Source organism: Pteropus alecto, unplaced genomic scaffold (genome assembly GCF_000325575.1).
Source record: "Pteropus alecto unplaced genomic scaffold, ASM32557v1 scaffold185, whole genome shotgun sequence".
NCBI lineage: Eukaryota > Metazoa > Chordata > Mammalia > Chiroptera > Pteropodidae > Pteropus > Pteropus alecto.
The window spans coordinates 1,939,502-1,964,968 of NW_006438088.1; the positions used below are offsets into that span (position 1 = coordinate 1,939,502).

The 25,467-nt window shown below is 32.4% G+C and overlaps 1 protein-coding gene and 1 pseudogene across 1 annotated transcript in view; both read right to left on the bottom strand.

The window, feature by feature from the left end:
* STXBP5 (syntaxin binding protein 5) overlaps positions 1-25,467 on the bottom strand; it is a 152,462-nt gene that overhangs the window by 88,932 nt on the left and 38,063 nt on the right. The window contains 3 exon segments of the mRNA XM_006915338.3: positions 8,986-9,069; positions 14,089-14,152; positions 15,708-15,842. Coding sequence (XP_006915400.1) covers positions 8,986-9,069; positions 14,089-14,152; positions 15,708-15,842 — 283 coding nt within the window.
* On the bottom strand, positions 7,958-8,075 carry LOC112482627 (annotated as a pseudogene).

The window sequence follows — 25,467 nt, forward strand, 5'->3', positions numbered from 1 at the left end:
CTCAGGGCTTAAAATATTATCTACACACTGGTGGATCTCAAATTCACATGTCAGTTCATCAAAATTAAAAACTTTTGTGCTTCAAATAACGCCATCAAGAAAGGAAAAGATAACCTACAGAATAGAGGAAAATACCTGTGAGCCATATATCATATAGGAACTTGTATCCAGAGCATATAAAGAACTCTTAGAACTCAGCAATAAAAAGACAAGCGACCCAATTAAAAATAGGCAAAGAATTTGAATAAACATTTTTCTAAAAATAACATACAAGTGGCCAATAAGCACATGAAAAAAAAATGCTCAATCTAGTTTTCCAAGAAATGCAAATAAAAACCACAGTGAGATAGACTTCATGCCCATTATGATGGCTATAATTAAAAAACAATAACAAGGATTATTAAGTAACTGGAAAAAAAGGAATCCTCATACACTGCTGGTGGGACTGCAAATTGGTACAGCCACTATGGAAAACAGTATGGAGGTTCCTCAAAAAACTAAGAATTGATCTACTATATGACCCAGCAATCCCTCTACTGGGTATTCACACCAAAGACTTGAAAACCCATATCCGAAAAGATCTGCACACTGATGTTCATAGTAGCATTACTCAGTGGCCAGGACATGGAAGTAACCGAAGTGTCCTATGATAGATGATTGCCTAAAGAAGCTGTGGTACATAAATACAATGGAATATTACTCAGCTATAAGAAGAGATGATATACTGCCATTTGCAATAACATGGATGGACCACGAGATGACCATGCTAAGCGAAATAAGCCAAACAGAAAAAGTTGAAAATCACGTAATATCACTTATATGTGGGAGATAAACCTAAATGCAACAAATGAGCAGGACAAATAGAGACTCATGGACATGGACTATAGACTAGTGGTTACTAGTGTGGTGGGGAGGAGGGGGGAGGTAGATAGAGGAAAGAGGGTCAAATATAGAGGGGGTGAAGTGGGTAAAGGGGATCAAATATATGGTAGCTTTGAGTGGTAAACACACAATAGAATATACAGATGTCTAATGATTATGTACACCTGAAAATCATATAATTGTATTAACCAATGTTACCCCAATAAACAATTTAAAAAAAAGACAAAAATAAAAACAAAATAAATTACTCCTTTTCAATTCCAGTTGATACACTTCTATTCATAATGGTACTCTAAAAGTTGCCCTGCTTAAGTGTCACAATTGCAAAATATAGCATAAAACCCATATAACTGAAACTTAAAGAGTTCCACTATGTACATAGTCAACATTTACTATTTTCTCATTCAAAATCCATTTATTTGGGCTCTTTGAAAGCCTATAAATTTAAGTTAAATGAAACAATTTAATATTCTGGATCAGATTTTAAAATTTAAATGATCATGGATAGTCAATCAGAATATTTTTCTTTTTTTTTCCAGAATTTTTCTAAATGTCAACATTTAACACAATATTTTAGGTTCAAACTATGTCTAACAAAATTCTAAATAAACTTATTCTAAAATACACATGACATCCCACAAACTCAATCTTAAAATAAGCAATCCCTTAGTAGCCTGTACAGATGAATTATTTCTGCAAAATAGTGCTAAGAAGCTATTTGCAAAGCCATTCAAATATATATATATATTTTTTGAGTGATGAGGGAAATACGAGAGGTCTACAGTGTTGTCTGGAATCTATAAATAAAAACATTAATCTTATTTATGTAAATGTATATCATATTCATAAATATATATTCTACATAAATGGAAAACGTATTTGTATTTTGTTAAAGAAAATATACATCTTTATTTAAAAGTACTTTTTATTAATATTAAATTATTAAGCATTTCAAAAATAAATACTAAATATAGCGATCAGTGGTACACAATTGTTCTGGATAAAGTGAGAAAAATATTTACAGAACATACCCCACTAAAGAAATAACCAAAATGAACTTTTACATGAAATAAATATCAACATTTTTTTGTTATATCTGCAATTTTCTAAATACAAATCCACCTTGATACAAAATATTATTTTTTAGTAGTCTCTAACACTATTATATATACTACTACATATATATTACATAAGTATATATGTGCATATAGCCTATATAAGTGTCATATATGTACATATCACATAGTCTTACGTAGCATACATATATTATATGTATATATATATGCACAAAGTATATATGTATAATGTATGCCACATATAAATTATATATGACTAAAACATCTAATTGCATTTTTTCTTTAGTCTTGGGAAAATGAAGTAGAAATTTATATAAACAAAGTGAAAACAGCAAATCTCAGTAACCAAATCTGTCACATGCTCAGAATCGAAGGTGAGTTAGAAGCAAATCTGAATAATTCATGGGAGAAGATATGAGACATAAAGCAGGAAGCCTAAATTGGGGTTGAGAAATTTTATAAGTTGGCTTGTTTTTTCCAAGAGAATATAAAAGGTTCTTAAGAGATTACTATAGGTAGGGATGTATAAGAGAAACAGGTAAGAAGGGAGCTCACAGACAAAAAAAAATGGAAAGCGGAACATAATAAATGAGAGATTTACAAAAGTTGTGAAGGAAAATGAATTCAGAGTAGAGGAAAAAACTGGAGAGAGAAGAGGGAAGACAGTATAGCTACTAACAAAAGCCACAAAACAGCAGTAGACATAAATCTGAACGTTCTTGAAAAGATGCAGTGTTTGACAAAAAATCTTAACTATAATAAAGCTAAGGAGGCACATAATGAATTAAGAACCTGACAGTATTTTTCATTTTTGATAAAATTAAAAAAGCAAAAGCACTGTCTACTCTGATTGATTTAAAAAAATATATATCTAATTATTAAGCTTTGACAACAGCAGTACGTATGACACCTTCTGCTATTCTTATCAAATAAGAGGGCATCTTGAAGAACAACTTTCTAGAAAGAGAAAAGGCTATTTATCAACTTTAAACTAACTCAAAATAGTGGCAAAATTGAATAAATTCCCTACCTGCTAGTTTTGCAAACTAATCAGTATTATTAGACTCACTTAACACTAAAAATTGCATATATATGTTAGTGCAGCTCCTCTTACATTGTACACATTAACATTTTTAGCAGACTTACACCAAAAACAATTTCTGTTCTCCTAGAAAATAAGATTTATCTTAATATTCAATTCAAAAGTAGCATTGATTCCTAGCGTAATTACATACTATTGTTAACACCCTTAGAAAATGTGAACAAAATAAAAGAAAAAAAAATTTATAATGTAGACTTTGATTTTAAATAATAATCTTGCAAATACATGAAAATATTGAAAATACTCTAGTTTTGTTTTATTATTCTCATGTCATCAAATAATAAGGTGAATGCTTAGAGCACTAAATGAATTATTTCTTATACATATGAATAATCCATTCATTATATTGTGCAGCTTTGGTCCTACTATGTTAATCTGTGAACATTTCAATATTAGTCCCACTATAGAAGAAAGACAAGAGTAATACTGTACAATTGAACAAGATAATTACTTAAAAATATATTTTGTAAGACAGTTGATAAAAATTATTATATTGAATATCAAATAATTTAGTTTCTTTCTCTAAAGATTTTAAACAGGCACAAATTGAAAACAACATCATTTCCATTAATAATAAAACCCAAGTAGAACTTTCTTAGATATTTTGAAAATGTGACCAAATTATTCATCCTTTTAAGTACTAGTTTATCTTTAGGGTGTAAGAGGAGAGAGAAAGAGAGAGAGAGGGAGGGCGGGAGGGTGGGCAGGCAGGCGAGTGAGCAATCTATTTTAAAAGCACCAGTCAAAACACAGAGGAAAAAGAACTTAAAGGAATGTTTCAATTAATAGCTGTAAAAAAAATAATTTCTTTAAAGCTGTTACTGATTCCAATGCTATGAGTTACAAACATAGCTTATTTCAACAGTCTTTTTAAAAAGACTTTTGACAGTCCTGAGATGATAAACGTTTTCACAGAGCTAGCAATACACAAATTATTATTTCTTTGTATGTTACTGTCTATATTTCTATCAGTTGCTTCTCAGTCTACTAGGAAAAACCAATAGGACACCAAAATACAAAAGTCACTAATAAATGACTCTACACATATGACAAAGAACAACCATTAAAATAAAGAGGTTCATAAAGTATTAAATTTTTGTCTTAAAACATCAATAATGCTATATTTAATTTCTGCCAACACTTTGGTTACTATTAAAAGAATACTGATGTTTTCATACTGGTTATAACCTAAAAGAAATCTTCTTCTTTGAACAGATATAATTTTTTTGTAGGCCAAAATATATCTAGAAAAAGAGGAATACCACCCAAATACACTCAAAATCTATCATTTAGACATAACAAGGTGAGAAAAAGAGCTTGTCAATTACAGAAGTAACTAACTGTAGTCGCAAGCAACAAAAGCTTAAGGGCCAAGATAACTTCTGCTCCTATTATACCCATCTATTCTAATCACCCTCAAGACACTAAAGGGACAATTAAAGCTGTACCAACAGAACTTTAATTATATTAGAAACGTTCTGAATTGATATCACAATGCCATTTAACATGCTTGTGTTAGTGTAATAAAACTGAATTTTGACTGGAGTAATATACCATTGAACAGAATGTAAATATTGGAGTGGGAGAAAAAGGAGTATGTTTTGAAGGCCTTAAATTTTTAACCCACACTACTGAATGAGAATTATACCTATAATAATTTCTCGAATGTCTAATAAAATTGTACACTTGGCAAAACTTGCATTAAGATGCAAACATAAAACACTTTACATGAACCAAGAGCATGATAAAATAGCATGAACTCATGGAAATAACCAGAAACTTTTACTCAGTTTACAAGTAGTTTACAAGTCAGATCCTACATTTACAGCACTATTAAACATAAAATCTAGTCATTATATAGATGAATATTTACTAAGTTTTATGACTTTGCATCTCTGTTGCATCTCTATTTATTAGTCTGTAGTTTTCTTATAATTTCTTTGTCTGGTTTTGGTATCAAGATAATGCTAGCCTAATAGGATGAGTTGAGAAGTACAACCTACTCTTTTATTTTTGGGAAGAGTTTGGGTACATGGGTTTTATTTGGTAAAATTCACCAGTGAGTCCTCTGCGCCTGGAATTTTCTTTGGGGGAAACATCTTCATCGAAAATTCTATTTCATTGGTAAATACAAAGTACTCAGGTTAACTGTTTCTTTTAGAGTAACCTTGAGTTCTTTCAAGGAATCTGATGTCTTTCAAGGAAATTTTCATTTTATCTAAGTTGCTGAATTTATTGGCATTAAGATGTACATATTTCCTTACCAGTCTCTTCATATTTCTGTAGAAACTGAAGTAATATCCCATTTCACATGCCTGGTACGGGCAATTTATGTCTGGTTTTGTTTTTTTCTCATGACTCTGGCTATGTTTTTATCAGTTTTACTGAATTTCACAAAATTAAGCCTTTAATTTTTGTTAACTTTTTCTAATGTCTTTCTGTTATCTATTTCATTGATTTCTGTTATTATTTCAATTCTTTAGCTTACTCTGAATTTAATTTGCTCTTGTTTCTTGTGGTGGAAGCTGAGGCCACTGATTTGAGATTTTTCTTGTTTTCTAATATAAGCATTTACTGCTATCATAGATGCTTTAGCAGCATTCCATAGACTTCAATATGTCATATTTTAATATTTTTTTGGTTCTAAATATTTCATTTCTCTTGGAGTTCTTCTTTGACCCATGGGTCATTTAAAAGTATGTTGTCTTTTAAATATTCATAGATTTTCATCTATATGTTGACTTATAATTTAATTCCATTATAATAAAAATTTTTCAGAATATCAATCTTTTAAAATTTATTGAGATTGATTTTATGGCACAAAATATGGTCTTGGTGGATGTTCCATGTAAACTTAAAAAGGACATGTATTCTGTTGTTGAGTGGAGTGCTCTGATATTTACTTTGCCAATATGAATAAAGCCATTTCAACTACCTTTTGCTTAGTGCTAACATTACCTTTTCCATCTGTTTTTTTTTCTAACACATCTGCATCTTTATATTTAAAGTGCATTTCTTAAAGATAGAATATAGTTGGATCTTCTTTTTAATCCACTTTGACTGGGGTATTTAAACCACTTACATTTAACACAATTATTGACAAAGTTAGGTTTAAAACTACTACTTTTTTTTTTTTCTATTTCTCCCATCTATTCTTTGTTCTCTTTTTCTACTTCTGCCTTCTTTTAGATTGAATATTGTTAAAATTTCACTTTATTTCCATATAGGCTTAACTATTTGGGATATTTTTGTTGTTGCTTTGACATTTCCTTTGGAATTTACAATATAGACCATTATTTTATCATACTCCACCTTCAAGTAATATTATGCCACTTCAGGGACAGTGTAACCTTACAATAGTCTCTCTTCTGACCTGTGTGCTATTGTTGTTATGTTTTAATTCTATAGGTCATAAATCCTACAATGCATATTATTATGTTTGGTTTAAATAATTATCTCTTAAATAGAATTTAAAAATCTTATTATATCTATCCACATATCTACCATTTCTAGTATCCTTCAATCCTTTGAGTAGATCCAAATTTCCATCTCATATCATTTGCCTTCTGTACAAAGAATTTCTTTTAACATGTCTTGTAGTGAAGGTCTGCAAGTGATGAGTTCTTTGAGTTTTTTACACGTGTAAAAGTACTTTGCCTTTGTTTTTGAAAAATAGTTTTGCTGGATATAAAATTCTAGGTTGACAATTTTTTCTTTCAGTACTATAAAAGTGTTGTTCGACTGCGTACTTACACAAATCTAGATGTATAGCCTACTACACACCTAGGCTATATGGTATATCATCATTGTATATGCCTGCCATCTTTGACCAAAATGTCATTATGTGACACATGACTATATTTGTTTCAATATCCTTGTCTGCAATTTCTATCATCTGTGTCATTTCTGAGTCTGTTTCTACTGAGTACATCTTCTCCTCATTTTGAATCATATTTTCTGGCTTCTTTGCATGCTAAAATAAATTTTTATTTGGATACTAGCCATTGTGAAGTTTAAGGTGGGTTATTACATTCCTTTAAATATTTGAACCTTTTTTCTGAGATGTAGTTATATGAATTGGTAACAGACTTTTCAAGGCATGCTTTTTAGCTCTGTAAAGCTAGCCAGGCCAGTCTCTAGTGCAGGGCTAGTTTGGCCTCACTACTGAGGCAATACTTTTGTGAATACTTTTCCTCATGCCCTGTGTCTTTCAGGTTTCTCTACTATATTGGGAATGTAAACAATTTTCAGCCCTGTGTGTGCTATGGGAATTGTTCTATAATATCTAGAGGATATGTATAATTATATATGTATAATTGTCTTAAAATATCTACAGAAGATATTTTCCAAGCCTCACACTCATGTACTAATCAGTATTCAACTGAACACTCAGGGTGGGGAGCTCCCTGTAGACTTTTAACACTCTCTAGGCAGTTCTTCACTCTCTGGTACCTCGCCTTATAAGCTACAGATGTCTTGGCTCTATTCACTGAACTGGGAATCATGAATACTCCTAGTATCCAAATTATGGTCACCAAATACCACTGAAAGAAGCCACAGTTTCATAGAAAAAGATCTTGTTCTAAGTTTGAGACAGAAATATACAAGATTAAGAGGTATACTTTGTTATAACAAATAGCAAGAAAGCTATCCAAGATTATAGTCACCAGAGGACTCAGGAACCAACTAAAGGAGGTTCACACGGACTAAAGATGAAATGACTTGAAAACCAATAAGTATAACTTCAATGTACTGAAGTGCATCAAAGAGGTTTAAATCTCTGAGTACATACTAAATACTAAAAACAAGAACTGATCACCACTGAGATTATTACGAAACAACCTCTTTAAAGTAAATAGTGAAATTAAAGGAAAGAATAAAGCATTTTTCTTAATAATGCCTACAGCATCTGGTATTCTTAGGTGGTCTCCCATCCAAGTACTAACCAGGCCCAACCCTGCTTAGCTTCCGAGATCAGACAAGATCGGCACGTTCAGGGTGGCATGGCCATAGACAAGAGTAAAGCATTTGTCCTACCTTTTCTATTATGAACCGCATTACTGTATAACTAAACAGCAGAAAAGAGGAAATCTCTCGACTAAAGTGTCCTAACTAATAAAATCAAAAAAGAAATTACAGATTTAGAACATCCCCATTTTACAACCACCCTGCACTAATAGATCTAGGCCTTGAATGTCACTGGCTACTAACATCAGAGACACTAACATCCTACTTAATAGAAGAGTATCAGCATCATCTCTGAAGTAATCTTGCTGAAAATGAAAAATGAACCCGAATTTGCTCGAGCCTCAGTAAACTATCCAAAGTATAGAAATTTGAGAGCACAAAAAAATAAAATTAAATTAAAAAATGATGTTAAATCCAACAGGGATGCAGCCAGAAAAATCTACTTTTTTTGGAGATTCCATCTTTAAAAAAATAAATGGAGAAAAAATGAGTAAGGTAGGAAAGCAAAGAATAAGAGGAGAGGCCTATAGTTTCAAAGAGACTTAAAATACCAATTACAATCAATCTATATTTGGATCTTAAAGCAAGCAAACTATAAATGGCTATAGTATACTATGATCATCTGCATAAACTAAAAAAATAGAGTACATTTATTAATATGCTTGTCAATTAGTAAAGAATATCTCTGGAAAAATACGTGAAAACTGGTAACACTTGTACCTGACCTGGGGTGAGGGAAGTGGATGGCCAAATGACTGGGATGAGAAAGATTTTTTGCATCTATTGAGCTATGTGAATATAGTATCTATTTATTGGAGAAAAAAAAAAAAAACTGTGTTTTTTTGCAGTTACAAAGATTGCCTAAACTAAAATCACCAATTAAGTTCTTAGAGAAGCTGTTCTGAACTAGAGAAATGACAACATCCATCTTTTGATTTGCAAAAATAATGTTATTACCTCATCATATGTATATCTGTAGTCAGCTTTCTTTGATTTCAGGTCCCATAATACTACTGTGCCAGATTCAAAGCCAATCAAAAGCTGTAATAAAAGAAAATGCCGCATTACTCAGGAATGACATTAATCATATGAAACATTTATTTGCTGTCTATAAAAATAACTACTATCATTAATATGCTTCAAGTATAAAATTATAATACAATTAAACATCTGCATTGCTAATTACTAATCCTATGGATGACAAATGAGAATACTGTATTCCATATTTATATGGCTTTGATGAGTGGGACAACATATATCATACAACTGTTTTTGAAAAAGAAAACGGTACCATTTAAAAGTCTCAAGTGTGTGTTTTTATTAATACAACATAATTATCAATACAAATTAATATTTGCATGTGCTTTAGCATTTATAAACTTGCCTAATTCAATACATTATCAGGTAATCTCATTTATTCATCTACATAATAATTAGTTCCAAATTATATTCAGCCTAGAGCCCTCTTATGAGATTCAGACTCCTAATTCCAATGGCCTCATCTCCAATTAGCTACTCCACAAGAACCTCAAAGTAAATGTGTCCAAAAGCGAACTCATTATTTTTTTCCCTACCCTCCTCTGGTATTCTCTCTGACAATGTCTCTCTCACCATTCCTTATCTCAACATTCATTAAGTTGCTCAGGCAAAAATCTGGGGGTCATCTTAACTCTACTTCCTCCCCTGTTAAGTAAAATTATCAAGTAATTTTAAAATTACATTCTATTATAGCTCTAATTTACTTTCCTCCACCTGTAATACCTTGCTCTTGGTCCAACATATAAAGATCTCTGGGGTGATCCTTTTGTACAGTATATAAATGTCTAATAACTATGTTGTACACCTGAAACTAAACTAACATAATATTGTATGTTAACTATAACTGGAAAAAAACAAAACGAAACAAAACAAAAAAACGAAACAGATCCAAAGATCTCTTTTTGGGTCTGCTATTCTCCCTGATTCCAAGTCTTGCTCCTTTTTTAACCCATTCTACACAGCAGCTAGACTAATAGTTCCATAATGCAAATTTGATCATGTAATACGTGCTTTTATTTAAAAATTTTCAATAATTTACCTTTATTTTTAGGATAAAGTCTAAACTCAATAATATGGCTTATAAGATCTGTCATGGTCATGTCTGCTTACCTCTCCAGCTTGATACCTTACCACACACTTCGTACCCAATACAGTCCAGTATATCTTTCAGTTGATGCTCTTTTTTATCTTTAAGCCTTTGCACTTGCTGTCTTCTTACCTGGGCCACTACATTCAAATGTCATCTTTGGCCTGACTAATCCTACTAATCCTTCAGATGTCTTTTTAGCTATCACTTCCTTGTGAAGCCTTCCTTGACCTACCAAATGTAAGTCAGTGCTCTTCCTATGTGCTCCAATAGCACTCTGTACTTCTTTTTTATCTGAAAGGTCAGCACACAATATAATTATGACTTGTGCCATATCCGAATTCTCGTGCAGACTGTAACACTGGTCTACTTAGTAGGGATTGGTTTTATCTTATTCACCACTGTACTTCTAACATAAGACATGGGGCCTGCTGTAGGTACTTAATAAATTTTGGGGGGAATAAAATATCAGAAAGGAATATATGTTCTTGTCTTATAAACCGTCCACTGCCTATCCAACTTCTGCTGCCCACCACCTCTACCCTGGCATTTTCTAAATCTCAGTATTTCTCTGCTTAAAACCTCTTCCCCTTTTATTTATTGAGCAATGTTCTACTCATTTTTAAGTCTCAATTCAGTGTTGCTTCTTTGAGTAAGCCTACCCAATTCCTCTGCAAAGACAAAGGCGCCCCTCCTCCTGTGCCGGCACATGCATTTTCTTCTACATGTCACTAATATACTGCCTCATTAGTAGACAGTCAATGAAAATCTGTTTTATGAATACATCAATGTAGGTAGTCGATAACTGTTCCTATAATTTGGGATATGAGCAAAGTTTGAGGCAGACCTGGTAATTTTAATGAAAGAGCAATTTAGTGAATTTCAGACCATACTGCATTTGGAGGGGCCAGTCATTGTAGCTAACAAAACAGGTTTACCCACCTTGGAAGGAAAGATAGCTAATTTCCCTAACCCAAACTCTTCTTTCCTAGGCAATCTTACATGGATACTCTTTCTAAGGAAAACTGGTATTTGCTTCTTTTACCTTTTCCTAGTCTTTCCACATATCTTGGATATGTGATACGTCATTTTCTGATGGGGGAGTAAGAGAAGAACTTCAGGAATAAGAGATGAAAAAGGATAAAATTTACAAGTTGAAAGATGGTGTAAACAGCACTAGATTACTCAGGACACAGGTAACCTGAACTCTAGTCTTAGATCTGCCAATTAGTATTCATGTAACTTTAAGGAAATAATTTTACTCATCCAGATCTTGTTAACATAAAAGGGTTACAGTAAACTTCAAGCCCTGGAGCCAGCTCTAACATCCTAAAAATGTTAGAAATGTGCCAACAGGGTAGACTTTAATCCCCATAATCTAAATATTTTTTTAAAAAGAGCTAACTTAAAGACATAGTGCTTAAACTCAGAAGACTCTTTAAATAGTTACTCCTATCACAATCTTTTATAACTTATAGAGATGTTAATTTCTGTGGTGTTGACTAGTTTCCTTTTAATTTTTCTGTCATGAAAAGCATCACTGGATACACTAAATATGAATATAGTTCTCTACAATATCAATAGCCGATCTGTATCTTACAGAGGAAAAATAGCATCATGGAAAGTACGCTGGGGTTCAAATCAGAGAAATCAGTGCTCAAAATCCCAGCTCCACTAATATCCAGCTTTGTACCTCTGGACCACATACATAATGCCACCAAGTCTTTGCCTCAATCATCTGTGCTGACCACTTTATATACATGATTTTATTTGATACAACATATTTAAATTAAATTACAAGTTGAAAGACGGTGTAAACAGCACTAGATTACTCAGGACACAGGTAACCTGAACTCTAGTCTTAGATCTGCCATTTTTAAAATCTGCCAATTTAAATTTGTTGTATCAAATAAAATCATGTATATAAAGTGGTCAGCACAGTGCCTGATTGAGTAGAATTCAATAAACTGTAGTGAATACTATTACTATCGCAAGCAATTTTACAGTAATGCCTGGCCTTCATTAGCCAACACTTTTGCTTAATTTGGTGGCATTACCCAGAGGGTCAGCTTTGGAGGAACTTGACCCTATCACTTTTTATCTTTCTTTAGTGACACAAATGTCACACAGTTCTCTCTGGTAATAGGGATGAGTCATTGACCTAGTTAAAGTAGCCTTTTCTATTAGAAATTAAAGGTTAAACAATGTAATCTGTTCTAGCATCCTAATATTTTTTAAATGTTTGGATAAGATAAGCTCTGAGAACTAAGGAGAATAATACAATGCCAACTTTCAAAAAATGAGGATGCTATAAAAGGTTATATGTGATTTACTCATTCAATAAATTAAGTATATATTGAGCAGTTACTGTTTACATTGCGTGCTGGCTACTATGGGAAATATAAACCTACAAAAAAATATTATCTCGGTGTTCAGGGAGTTTTTCAAGTTCAAGAGAGTTGATGTATGCACACATTTCTAATAGAAGGCAATATGTAATAAATACTATAAAACTTATGCAAATCAGGTGCTAATTTGGAAGTGGGAGAAAGCATTTTTCTGTTAGAATTATCAAGAAAGATATCATGAAAAATATATATTTAATTTTAGCCTTAAAATGTGGGTAGGAATTCATTGGAGGGAGAGAGAACAGTGAGAAAGAATTGCAGAGGGACTCACATAAACAAGACATGGAGGCAACAGCAGCTCACATTTGGGGAAAATTAACTATTTGATTCAGCACAGCATTCAGATAAAGATGCTTTAAAAGACAATGAAACTTTATTTTATTTGTTAGAAACTGTAGAACCACCAAGAGCTTTTGAACAGGAGAGCAATAAGATTAAAATGGTACTCTAGGAAGATTGTCTAGAAATGATTCTAGACTGGGTTGGAATGCCTTGAACTCCAGTGGTCATATCGAGACTGGACAGAAAACAGACACTGCAAAAAGGAAGGACTGCAATGACTTAGTGACTGATTCAAGGTAGAAGGAAGTTTCAATTCTCCCACCAGGCATCCCACCCAAAGGCTTAGTGTTTAACCAAGTATCTTGTTGCAAAAAAAATAATGTGAAGATATGGGTCACTGTAACTTGCTTCATGTAAAGTTTCTCTCAAAACATACGATTGTCCAATTATAAGCTAACTCCAAACAGAAGAGTTGTCCTTTTGTTTTCCCAGTGGCAAGTAAGGGAACATTGTTAAACCACATGTAGCCTAGACTCTAAATGAAGAAAAGGTAAACTTCACAAAATTCAGAAGTTTCACTTCACTGACTTCTGATAGTGATAAATTTCCTGGTATTTACATAGGCTAGCATCATAAAATTATAGATATAGACAAATATCACTAAATAGAACTACCTGAAATATTAGTTTGGATTAGAAAATAGAAATTCATGGAAAAGAAAATTTTGTTATTTTTAAATATGTTTAAAAAAACTAAACTAACATTTACTAGATACTGATGGTATGAAACTGGTTTCAGAGCATAAAAAATTAAGTAATATATATATATTAAATCTCTATATTACTAATCCATGCTATTTATGAAGAAAAATTTAGGGGAGATGAGATATGGAGTAAAATCTAACTGCTACAATAATCATATAACTGAAGTGCTAAAAAGAATTAAAAACCAAAATAAAACAGTTCTTGTCAAGATTATCAGAAAATCTGAAAAAATATATTATAAATAAGCCAAAAATAAATAACATTTCATTGTTTCTGTTAAAGTTTACTTTCGTTTTAGTTTCTGTTCTTTAAAATTGTAAATGATTCTATTTCCCTTGTTTTTCATAATGTATAATGTATAAATAAGTCATACAACCTTCGTTTTTAATTTCAACTTTGCAAGGTAAATGTGGTTCTGCAATAGTTTGCGCATTTAAAAAAGATTCATACATAAATATATTTTTTAGAAAAAAAATTCTACCTTTCCTTCATCCATTGGATTGTCACTTATATGGACAACAGGTCCTGGATGAGATTTAGATGACCTAAAAAAGAAAAAGTAAAATTTTTTCTATGCTAGAATTTTCAATGCAAATATATTCCTTCAAGTAAGAATAATGAATAGAAAATAAAGCTATACTTACAAAGGATATAAACATATCAGTAGTGATCAATAACAGATGTATAGTTTTTAATAGAAATCAAAATAGAAATCAGAAAGAAAACAGTACCTCTTGCATCAATACAAGTCAGCAAAATTTACAATTAAGTATACTTTCTGTACAGGAAAGAATATGCGATTTAATATTTCAGTGTGAAAATTTATTCTCATGGTAGAATTCTCAGAATAAATATTTTTAAATAAAGCAGTATCTAAAATATTCTATCTTATTTTACTCAATTCTAGCCTCCAATTGGGGCACTTCATCTGGTTTGAGAGTTCACACAAAAATAAGGAAAAATTCTATTTTTTTAAAAAAAATCAACAAAAGTAATGCCACTTATACTTTTTCAGAGACAAAGAAGTCATGTAGATAAGAATGTAGCTGAACTGATACTTGTACAATATGAATAAGCACTCTCTATTCATAAACTCCGAGGGTTGGGAGACCAGTCCACTTCATGGGAGCCATCTGTGAAACCACACCTACACCAGACCTACCCATTAGATGCTGTGATCAACTCAAACAACAAACCACAAAACCCCAGAGTTTGTACCAAGGGACTAAGATATGATAATAATGTCCCTGCCACAAGAAGGAAAACTATGCTGAATACACTATTACAGCTGCACCAACACATTACTTAAGAGATATGCCACAAATTTATTGTTATGTCAAAGTGACATAAAATCTGTGGAATGAAACAATATGGAACTATTTGTTTAAAAATAAAACAAAAAGAAATAACGAAAACGAATCTTGCCAATATCCTTAAGTTTTTATTTTTATGTCTATATTATATAAAAAAAAATTCAGAGAAAGAGATAAGATATACAGAAAGATAAGATTTTAAACAGACTGAAAAGTTAGTGCTAAAGATCCTTAGGGTCATATAGCTCAAACCAATTTTTGTTGCTGCTACTGTAAAATAAAAACAATCATCATTGTATCAAAATTAAGAAAAATGGTCAAATTAATTTTGTAATGTTATACTGGAAACATTTATTGTATTTGTTAATTATTAAAACATATCAAGTAGTGGTTTGGATCTGCATTTTCCAAACATTGGTGGCAACCCATTTAGTGGGTAATGAAATTAACTTAGTAGGGCATGGCAAGCATTTGAAAGAAAAATAATCGGAAGATAAAGGGAAGAGTGTTTTTCAATATAAATAATTGTTTCTTTAAACATGTGCCACAGTTTATACATATGTGAACATATGCATATATGTTATATACCTATATATGTATATAAAACATTTAAATATACGAACTGACAATAGGACAACACTTACAAAAGACTTTAATAAATCTAAATCTAATATCGAGAATGTCAGACACATATTTAATTCAAAATGAATTTAATTAGCTTAAATATAATGACATTATCATATATGGTACTGATACTTTCAGATCTGGAATTTTTGCTCGAACTCACAATTCGATGGCTTTATTCCACATAATGACGTAGCCTGAGAGTGTGAAGGACTCCACATTGACAATATGTATATTACCTCGTTCAGTGCCCACATAGAGCCACTTACTCTGGAAAGGTAGATGGCAAAATGTAACCCTACAAGAGAAAATATATTTTTAAAAAGAATTAGAAAAATGCCTGGTAAATGTTATTAATTGTATTAGAGGCTTAATCATGATGTATATAATTTAGGTAAAGCAAAAATGATACACAACCATTAGATTTATCTACTCATTGTGATTAAAACTTAATTATGCTAATTTGACTTATGCTTAATTCAAACATAAGGCCTTACAATAAATAGCATGGCATGATAGAAAAAAGGTGAGTTTTAAAATTAGTGCAGTTGTCCCTCAGTATCCTTAGGCGATCCTGGAATCAATCCTCCAACGATACCAAAATCCATAGATATTCATCAAGTCCAAATGCTACACCATTTTATATAACCTATGTATATCCTCCTATATATTTTAAATCATCTCCAGATTACTTATAATGCCTAATATAATGTAAACGCTATATACATAATTGTTATACTACAGTGTTCAGGGAATAAGAAGAAAAAAACTGCATGCATGTTCAGTATTTACACAACCATTGTAGGCCGTTTTTTCCCCCTCAGTATTTTTGATCCGCGGTTGGTTGAATCCGCAGATATGGAACCGACAGATACAGAACCCACAGATACAAAGGGCCAACTGTATGTTTCAAATTTAACCATGTCATCCCCAACTGTGTTACTTTGGACACATCAAAAACAACCTTTAAGCCACAAACTATGAGTCTAATACCCACTTAAAACATCATCCCTCGATACTACTGTATTTCTCAGGAGTTAGTAAACACTGATATCTCTCAGTAGCTGTGTAAACCATTTCTTCCAGACAAAATGCTCTTCTCACTCATATTTTTCTTCTGCTCAAGATTCAGTTCAAATATCACCTTCATCCAAATTGATATCCCAATACTTCTGTATCTCTATCAGTTTTGTCTTGTAAGAGAATTAGGATCTACCTTCCTCACTAACTTGTAAACCCCTGGAAGGGCAGAGATCTTCTATACTCAGGCTTAGACAACGTGACTGAAATATAATTGAACTATCTCCTCCTACATCCTGATGATATGAAAGGTTTTTATTGAGAAATTATAATAATTTATATGCATGTATTAAACTTTATTATCATTCCAACAATTTCAATCATTTTCTATACCAACTCATTTGATTTCAAGGTAAAGAAAAGAAATGATCTTTTAGTAGCACTTACTCTTGGGGGGAAGAAAAGGTAGTACATTATGAAACCATATGATGCTCATTTTTTCACAGAATTCAATCGTGTCTCTCAAAATAGACTATTTAAATTTCAATAAAATAGCACTTCAAATAATACACTAATAATAATCACTGCTAGGCTATCAATACTGACACGGTATTAGGCAAAATATAGTATACAGAATATTCGCTATTCCCATTAACACACAATTTCATTACAGAGAATTTTGAAGATAATAACACTTATCATATAAGTGTACATGCAACTCACTGTCTCACTATTTCCTAGAGGTAACATTCATTTAGACAATTACTTAAGGTTCATTATCTGTATTTTCTACTGAGTGTTATAACACGTCATCTTTCTAAAGGATTTATGTAAATTTAAGAAAGCACAGAAATGTCTACTGAATCAGAAAAACATTTTATAGTACCTTATTACTTCATAAGGCAGTAAGTTCACAGTACTTTTGTGAAAACATTAGGGCCATATAGGTTACAGAATTCAGAATTTTCTTGATTTTTAGAAAAGTACAAAATCCATGTTTTAAATATTACCTAATATGGAGGTAGCATCTCATAAACACAGTGAATATTTTTGAGGTATAATTTTTAGCAGCTTATTTTTTAATTGAGGTATAACTGCCATATGACATTAGTTTTAAGTGTACAACATAATGATTCCATATATGTATATATTGTAAAATTACCACAATAAGTCTAGTTAACATCCATCACCACACATGTAGTCAGAATTTTTTTTCTTGAGATAGAAACTGAAGATCTACTCTCTTAGCAACTTTCAAATAAACAATACAGTTTTATTAACTATAGTCACTGGTAGTTTCTTAAAAAGTTAAACATACACCCACCATATGATCAACCCACCCCATTCCTATATATTTGCCCAAAGAAAAGAAAGCATATGCCTATAAAAAGACTTGTACACAAATGTTCATAGCAGCTTTGTAACATCCAAAAACTAAAAAGAATCCAAATATCCATGTCCATCAAAAAGCAAGTGGATGAACAAATTGTGTTATATACTTAGAATGCTATTCTGAAGTAAAAGAAAAGAAACCATTGAAACAGGCAACGGCACTGATGAATCTCAAAATCCTTACAAGTGAACAAAGCCAGAAAAAAAGGACACTAAATGTAAATATGTATATGCATATTGACATAATATGTATATATTATATACATTATATATATCTCTTCCCTCTTAAAGATTCGTAGCACATATTAAAGTAGGGGTCCCCAACTCCTGGGCCAAAGACTTGTACTGGTCGGTGGCCTGTTAGGAAGCAGGCTGCACAGCAGGAGGTGAGTGGCAGGCTAGCAAGCGAGGCATCATCTAATCTAAAATTTTTTCAGTTCTACCCTACCAAGTAAATAATATATCCAGATTTATATTTACAAAACCACATATATACAGCAGATCACAATTTCCAGGTACTTTAAATATTATTTCCATATATAGATAAGAATTCTGAGGTTTAAAAATGTTAACAGACTTCCCAAAGATCACAAAGCCAAAGCCAGAAACTATGGTAGTATGATTTCATTCATAAACAATTTCTATGCAATAGAAAATGCAAACTAAGCTATTTTAACAGAAAGCAGATCAGTGGTTGCCTGGAGATTATGGGGGCAGAGGCTAGTAACAGACAGAAGGGATTACCTCAAGGAAGCATTTTGAGGTGATGGGTAGGCTCCTGACCTTGACTGTGGTGACAGTTTCATGGGTGTACATATGTTAAAACTTATCAAACCATATATTTCAAATATGTGCAGTTTATTATTTGTCGATTATACCTCAGATAAGGCTGTTTTAATTTTTTTTTCTTTTCAGAGACTTATGAATTTAGAAACTATGAAAAGATTGTCATTTTGATTAATATATTGGAACAAGTCCTGGTGTTAGACTGCCTGGATTTATTTAATTTCCAGCTCTGTCACTCACTAATATATGACCTTAGTTAAGCCATTTAATCTCCCTGAGGCTCAGTTTCTAAGCCGTAAAACACACCTACCTCAGTGTTTACTTGAGCATCAAGTAAGACAAAACCCAGTAGATGCTTAAAATGGGGCCCACACAGGTAGGTGTTTAATAAATGTTAGCTAATTATTATTAAAACTAAGTGATATTCTACCAATTAGAAGTTAGAGGCAAATTTAAAACACATGAAGTAAAATAATAGTAAAGGGAACCGTTGTACCCTGTTAGTGAGGATGTAATCTGGTGCAGCCACTATAGAAAATAATATGAAGATTCTTCAAAACATTAAAAATAGAACTACTATATGATCCAGCAATTCCACTCCTGGGTAATTATCTGAAGAAAATAAAAATACTGACTTGAAAAGATATGTACACTCCGATGCTCACTGTAGCTTTATTTACAATACCCAAGACATGGAAACGACCTAAGTGTCCATCAATGGATGAATGAATAATGAAGATATGGCACACACACATACACACACACATACATTACTCAGCCATAAAAAAGAATGAAATCTTGTCATTTGCCACAACATGGATATACCTAGAGGGAATTATGCTAAGTGAAATAAGTCAGGCAAAGAAAGACAAATATAGTATGATCTCTCTTATATGTGGAATCTAAAAATACAAAAATTAAAATATAAGCAATAGCATGCCAAATATAAAATAAACAATGCAATCAACATCATAAAAACAACTATTTCATTTGAAATGGACCTTAAACTAAAGCATGAACATAGCTAAACATCTTGGGGGGAAAAAAAAGGCCAAATTAACAGGTTGAGTAAAAAAATAAAAAATACAAAAACAAGACCCAAAAATATCCAACTTCCTGCTCTGATCCACTATTTTGCAGTTCTCCATTATTCTTCACTCTACAAAAGCAGCAACTACTGACGTGCTTATTGTAATTACAACACATCTTTGATTTTAATGATAAAATGATTTAAATGACATAATATGCATACGAAATGTACTTATTTCCTTAAGAGCAGAGATTTTAGATGTGTATTACAACATGTTCTGTTCCTAACACAGCAACAGCTATGCTGCAGCTATTTCTCAAATATTTAAAGAAGCAAAGTAAGACTAAAATCTTCACTGTACAAAAAAATTCTAGAACTTTTCCCTAGACTAGCTTTCTCATAATTAGCCTACATTCTATTATTTTTTTTCTCAATCAACTGTAAAACCAACTTACATACTGAGAAATTTTAAGCATCTTCATGTTTTTCAGAAGTGAGAACTATTTAATAATTAATACTTTAAAAAAGAACTCAAAATAGTCACTTAATTATCTTGGCACCAAAACTTTAATACTGTCCCTAGAATGAGTCTTGCACACTTCTTTAAAAAGTGCATAAGGCTTCTTAAGCAATATTCAATGACACTTTGTGGTAAATACATTTGGGAAAACAGGGCAGGAGATATAAAGTGTGTTGGATTTGGTCATTTGGTACTCAGCATCCTCTTCCATTATCTTCCTATACACTTTCCGGTACTGTATAGATGCTGGAAAGCTAAAACTTACATTTCCCAGACTCTCCTACAGTTAGAGTTCTAGGTGAGATTAAGTTTCTGTAATTGAATATTCTTGAGATTTGCAGGCAGAAGTGCGGCAAACCACACCTTTCTGTTGCTGTTTCTGCTGTAAAAGACATTCATGAAGACCTAAGTGGTTAGACGCACTTATGGCAACAGCGAGGACCGGACACATCATTCAAGGTCTACCCCTGAGCTTCACATGGTGAGAGGCAGTTGTACAGCAGTAACAGTAAAAGTAGCACTGTGTCCTATTCCTGAGATTACACCTACAGAGATATGTTCTAAAACTCAATAGGTCTATCTCCCTTCCAAACATTTTGGTAAACAAGTTACATCCTTGAACTAAATCCATTTATGCTTTACATTTCTACAGTGGTTTCTGTTCCTGCATTGAACCTCAATTAATACAGCAAGGAAATGCAGCTAGTACACAACTTATCTATACGATAGTCTATAGTGACTAAAAATATACCCACTTACAATGTATACTGTTCAAACAGTGTTATCCATTTAATTATTTAAAGTTGGGAAAGGTTGAAAATATAACTTTCTGATAATTGTATAAAAGGTCTTTCATGAAGAAGACCTTTTCCACCTTTCCAAAATTACCCTCTCTGGACTACACACCCAGCAATGTCTAACCAGGTACAATGCCCTCTGTCAATTTAGGAAATTCCTACTAATCCTGCAAATCTGGTCATATGAGCTCTTTTGTGACACTTTACCTAAAACTCCCAAAACATAGTGAAACATATCTTTTCTGGTTAATCTTTAAAATTTCACAAGAAAATTCCATTATATTCATATTATATCACATTTTCCATTGCACTGTAATTTGCCATTTCATTTCCCTTAGACAATTTATAATTTCCATATCTTTTCAGAATTTATCACAGTATTTGCAAGGACCAAATCTCAATCAATATTTATCAAATGAAGTAATGCACAAGAAATTAAAAATGAAGCAGATATTTGGTACTTTTCTTAAATTTACTGTGCCTTATACTGTCCTGTTATTAAATGAAAATTTAAATTTGCATTAATAAATATGGAACCATGTTAAAAATAACAGCAGTCAGATTAAAGTAATTTCTAAATCTGTTCAAAGAATTTATTGTATAAAACATTTAAAAACTTTTGGAAATGTGTCTAAAAGAATCATATTAACCTTTTTTTGTAAAATGAAGCCTTAAAAGGACATCAATGACTACCAAAAAACTAAATTTCAAGTGAAATAGTGAATATCAAATAGGAAAACTATATATCAACTACAGAAATAACATCTGAAAAAACTATTCCTTTTTGTTTGGGAGATTTCTTAAAGTTCTATTTTTAATAACCTTACTTGGAGTAATGAAGATGCCAGAGTGTTTTTATGTGACAAATGCTATGAAAAATAAAAGTAACCTGATACTCATCAGCAACTGTTAACTACATTTTTCCATTTTTGTATTAGATTGTCTTTTATTGCACTTTATTGAAGAGGTGTACTCTAAATATCTTCCAGTCTATGGTTTACATCTTTATTATTAAAAAACTTTCTCCTCTCTCTCCCACTCTCCCTCCACCATCCATATGTGTATGTATGTATACATACACGTATATACACAAAAATATGGCATTAATTGTATATTTAGGCAAATTTGCTGTCTCAAATGATTTTATGAGTTTGTGTTTTTCTTTCCTCCAAAATTTACTCTCTCCGTAAGTCATATAAAAAGCCTGAAACAACATATCCTTCCATATTTTTTCTTCGTGTTCATAAAATACACATATAAAACGTGAGGAATTTGGGGTGGAGAGGAAGTCGTTGTTCTAAAAGGAATACTGTACCAATTATTCTGAATCTTGTATTATTACCCATCGGTACCTGGTGGATGTAGTTTGTCATTTAACTTTATGGTAACTGTGCTGTACAAAACTTATAATCCTTTCCCACATAGCTTATGCTTTTTTGTGTATGCTGTGTTAAGTACATATCTTACAGATACTCCCTATATCACTTTCTTCCAAGTTTTAATTTTTCCTGTTTTTTTTTTTCACATTTTAGTCTTTAATTGGTTTGCAATTTAGTTATGAAGTAGGGATCACCCTTCCCATTAAGAGCTGTCATGGCATCTTTTATTTACTGCATCTTTTGATTGTAATGTCACCTCTGTCACATAGCTATCTCTCTTTTCACATAGATGTTTCTGGAGTTCATTTACTGTGTTTTTAACCCATTTGTCTTCCTCTTGTAATTACTATACAATTTTAATTTCTACAGCTTTATGTTAATTTTGATAATTAATATAATAAGTTCTACCATCTCATGTTTCTTTTTCAAAACTGTTGCTATTTTGGGCCTTTTTTCCATATGAATTTTAGGATCCACTTAAGTTTCTTGAACATATCCTGTTAAAATTTTGATTAGAATACCACTGAACTTATAGATTACTTTGGGGAAAAGTGATATATTTTATAACTTGAGTATTCCTTCCTATGAAGTTCTCCATTTGTTTGTCTTCTTTTACTCTTTCAATAAAGTTTTAATAGTTTCTCCATACAGATCTTATATATTTTTGTTAGTGTTATTTCTAGGAACATTGTTAACTTACATGTTTTTCCCTTTTTCCTTCCATTCACTTTCAAATTCTGTGTAATTATACTTTTGTATATCTTTTATAAACAGTTCAACAGTTGTATTTTGTTGAGTTTTTTAATTCAAACTGAAAATCTCAAATTTCAGTAGGTAGATTTAGTATATTTACAATGACTTTGACTACTGATATAACGTAGGTTTACCATCTTATTTAACCACCCTTCTTCTATCATTTTACCTCTTTTCCTAACTTCTATTTATTTTCATTTCCTTTCCCCCCCGCCCAATGGTTTTATATTTTCTATCCTTCTAACAGTTACATCTTTACACTTCTAAAACACATATATAACTTAACAGCTTTCTAAAAAGTTTGAAGAATGAGCATTTGGAGTTGGGAAGAATGTCAGATAAGTGGTATATTTTCTGAGATCTTCCACAACTAATCAGTCAAAATATAACTTATTTTTAATTCTATTAATTATATTTAGGAGTTTTTTGAGTATTAATTAGTCTTTTCAATTACAGATATTTTAGCTCCAGAAAATTTTCTTCAGCTGTGTTTATCTATCATACCATCCATTCCCAAGTCCACTCCTTCCTAACACTATTCAGATGGTCATTAGAGTACCCATATCTTCCTCGAGTTACCCATATACTTTGGGAGAAGCTTACATCAAATTGATATCCAGAGATGAGCCGGACTAACCAGAGTAATTTCACTGACTTGCTGCCATTGTGAGTCAGGTAATCCAGCAATCCCCAACCTTTTTGGCACCAGGGACCGGTGTTCCTATGAGAATCTAACGCCTGAGGATCTAAGGTGGAGCTGAGGCAGTGATGCTAGTGCTGGGGAGCAGCTGCAAATACAGATGAAGCTTCGCTCACTCGCCTGCCGCTCACCTCCTGCTGTGTGGCCCCATTACTAACAGGACACTGACTGGTACCAGTCTGCGGCCCATGGGATGAGGTCTCCTGAGATAATCCAAACCTAAAACCAACCAGATAAACTCCTTAAATGAAGGTCAACTGATCATAGTCAAGCCTGTTCAAGTTGAAGGCAATTTAGGCTTTTCTATCACGCTCCTCAAAATTCTTCCAACCTCCACAGTCTGGATGCAGAGAGATCTCCACGTTTTTAGTTATTTATTATAGCAGCATCCCACTTCTAGATACCAAAATCCAGATTAGTATTTTATTGCTGTGTAACAAATTACCACAAATTTAATGACTTAAGACCACAACCCTTATTCTCTCTCAGTTTCTGCAGGTCAGAAGTCCAGGCACTGCACCATTGGGTTCTCTAAGAGTCTCACAAGGCTGAAATCCAGGTATCAGGTAGGCTGCATTCCTGAGTCTCTTTCTGGAGGCTCTGGGGAAGAATCAGCTCTCAAACTCATCTAGCCTGCTAGCTAAATTCAGCTTCTCATGACTGTAGGACTGAATCTCCCTTGGCTGAGTCTTTTGTCAGGAAGAGTCCAGTCCCTTTTAAAGGCCCACTTGGTTATAGCAGGCTCACTGAAAATAATCTCCTAATCTTAAAGTCAAGTAATAGAGACCTCAACTACATCTATAAAATGTCTTTACCTAGATTAGTGTTTGTTTCAATAACTAGGAGTAGATATGTGTACATCAGGGAGCAGTCTTGAGACCCATCTTAGAATTTTGCCTACAACACACATCTGGTTAAGAGTAAAAGTGTTGAGTCATGATGTATGTGAGTACCACCAAAAATTGTTCCAAAGTGATCTAAACACTTAAAACTCCCACCAGTAGGTTATGAGAAGTTATAATTGTATCACATTCAAGTCAACAATTTAGCCATTCGGATGGATGTGGAGTGGTATCCAGTTGTGGGTGTAGTTAGCATTTTCCTGATGACTGGTTTTTGTCTGCTTTTAAAAGAAGTCAGAATAGTTTTTAAACTGTTGGAAAAAACTGGATTAATTATTCTATTGTGTGTTTTTAACATAAACTTCTAAAATGGCATTCATCCATATTGTATTACGGTTATTATATGTCTGGGTTTCTGCTTTAACATAAGCTATTCAAGCATTTTTTTTTTTTTATTTGTTATCTCAATGCCTAGCATAACTCCTGGCATACAGAAGGCACTCAATGTTTGGTGAACTGAATTTAATTCACATTCTAAAATGTATTTTTTTCATTTCCAAATTTGAAGCGCTACTCCCTAGGCCAGCTGCTAATGGTGCCGTCCTTTTAGCAGTCTAAGACATAATTTGTGTGAACCAGTATTGCAGCGATACAGTTAAAGGGATAATATATGCCCTGACTATCTACCACAAATCTACTTAGCT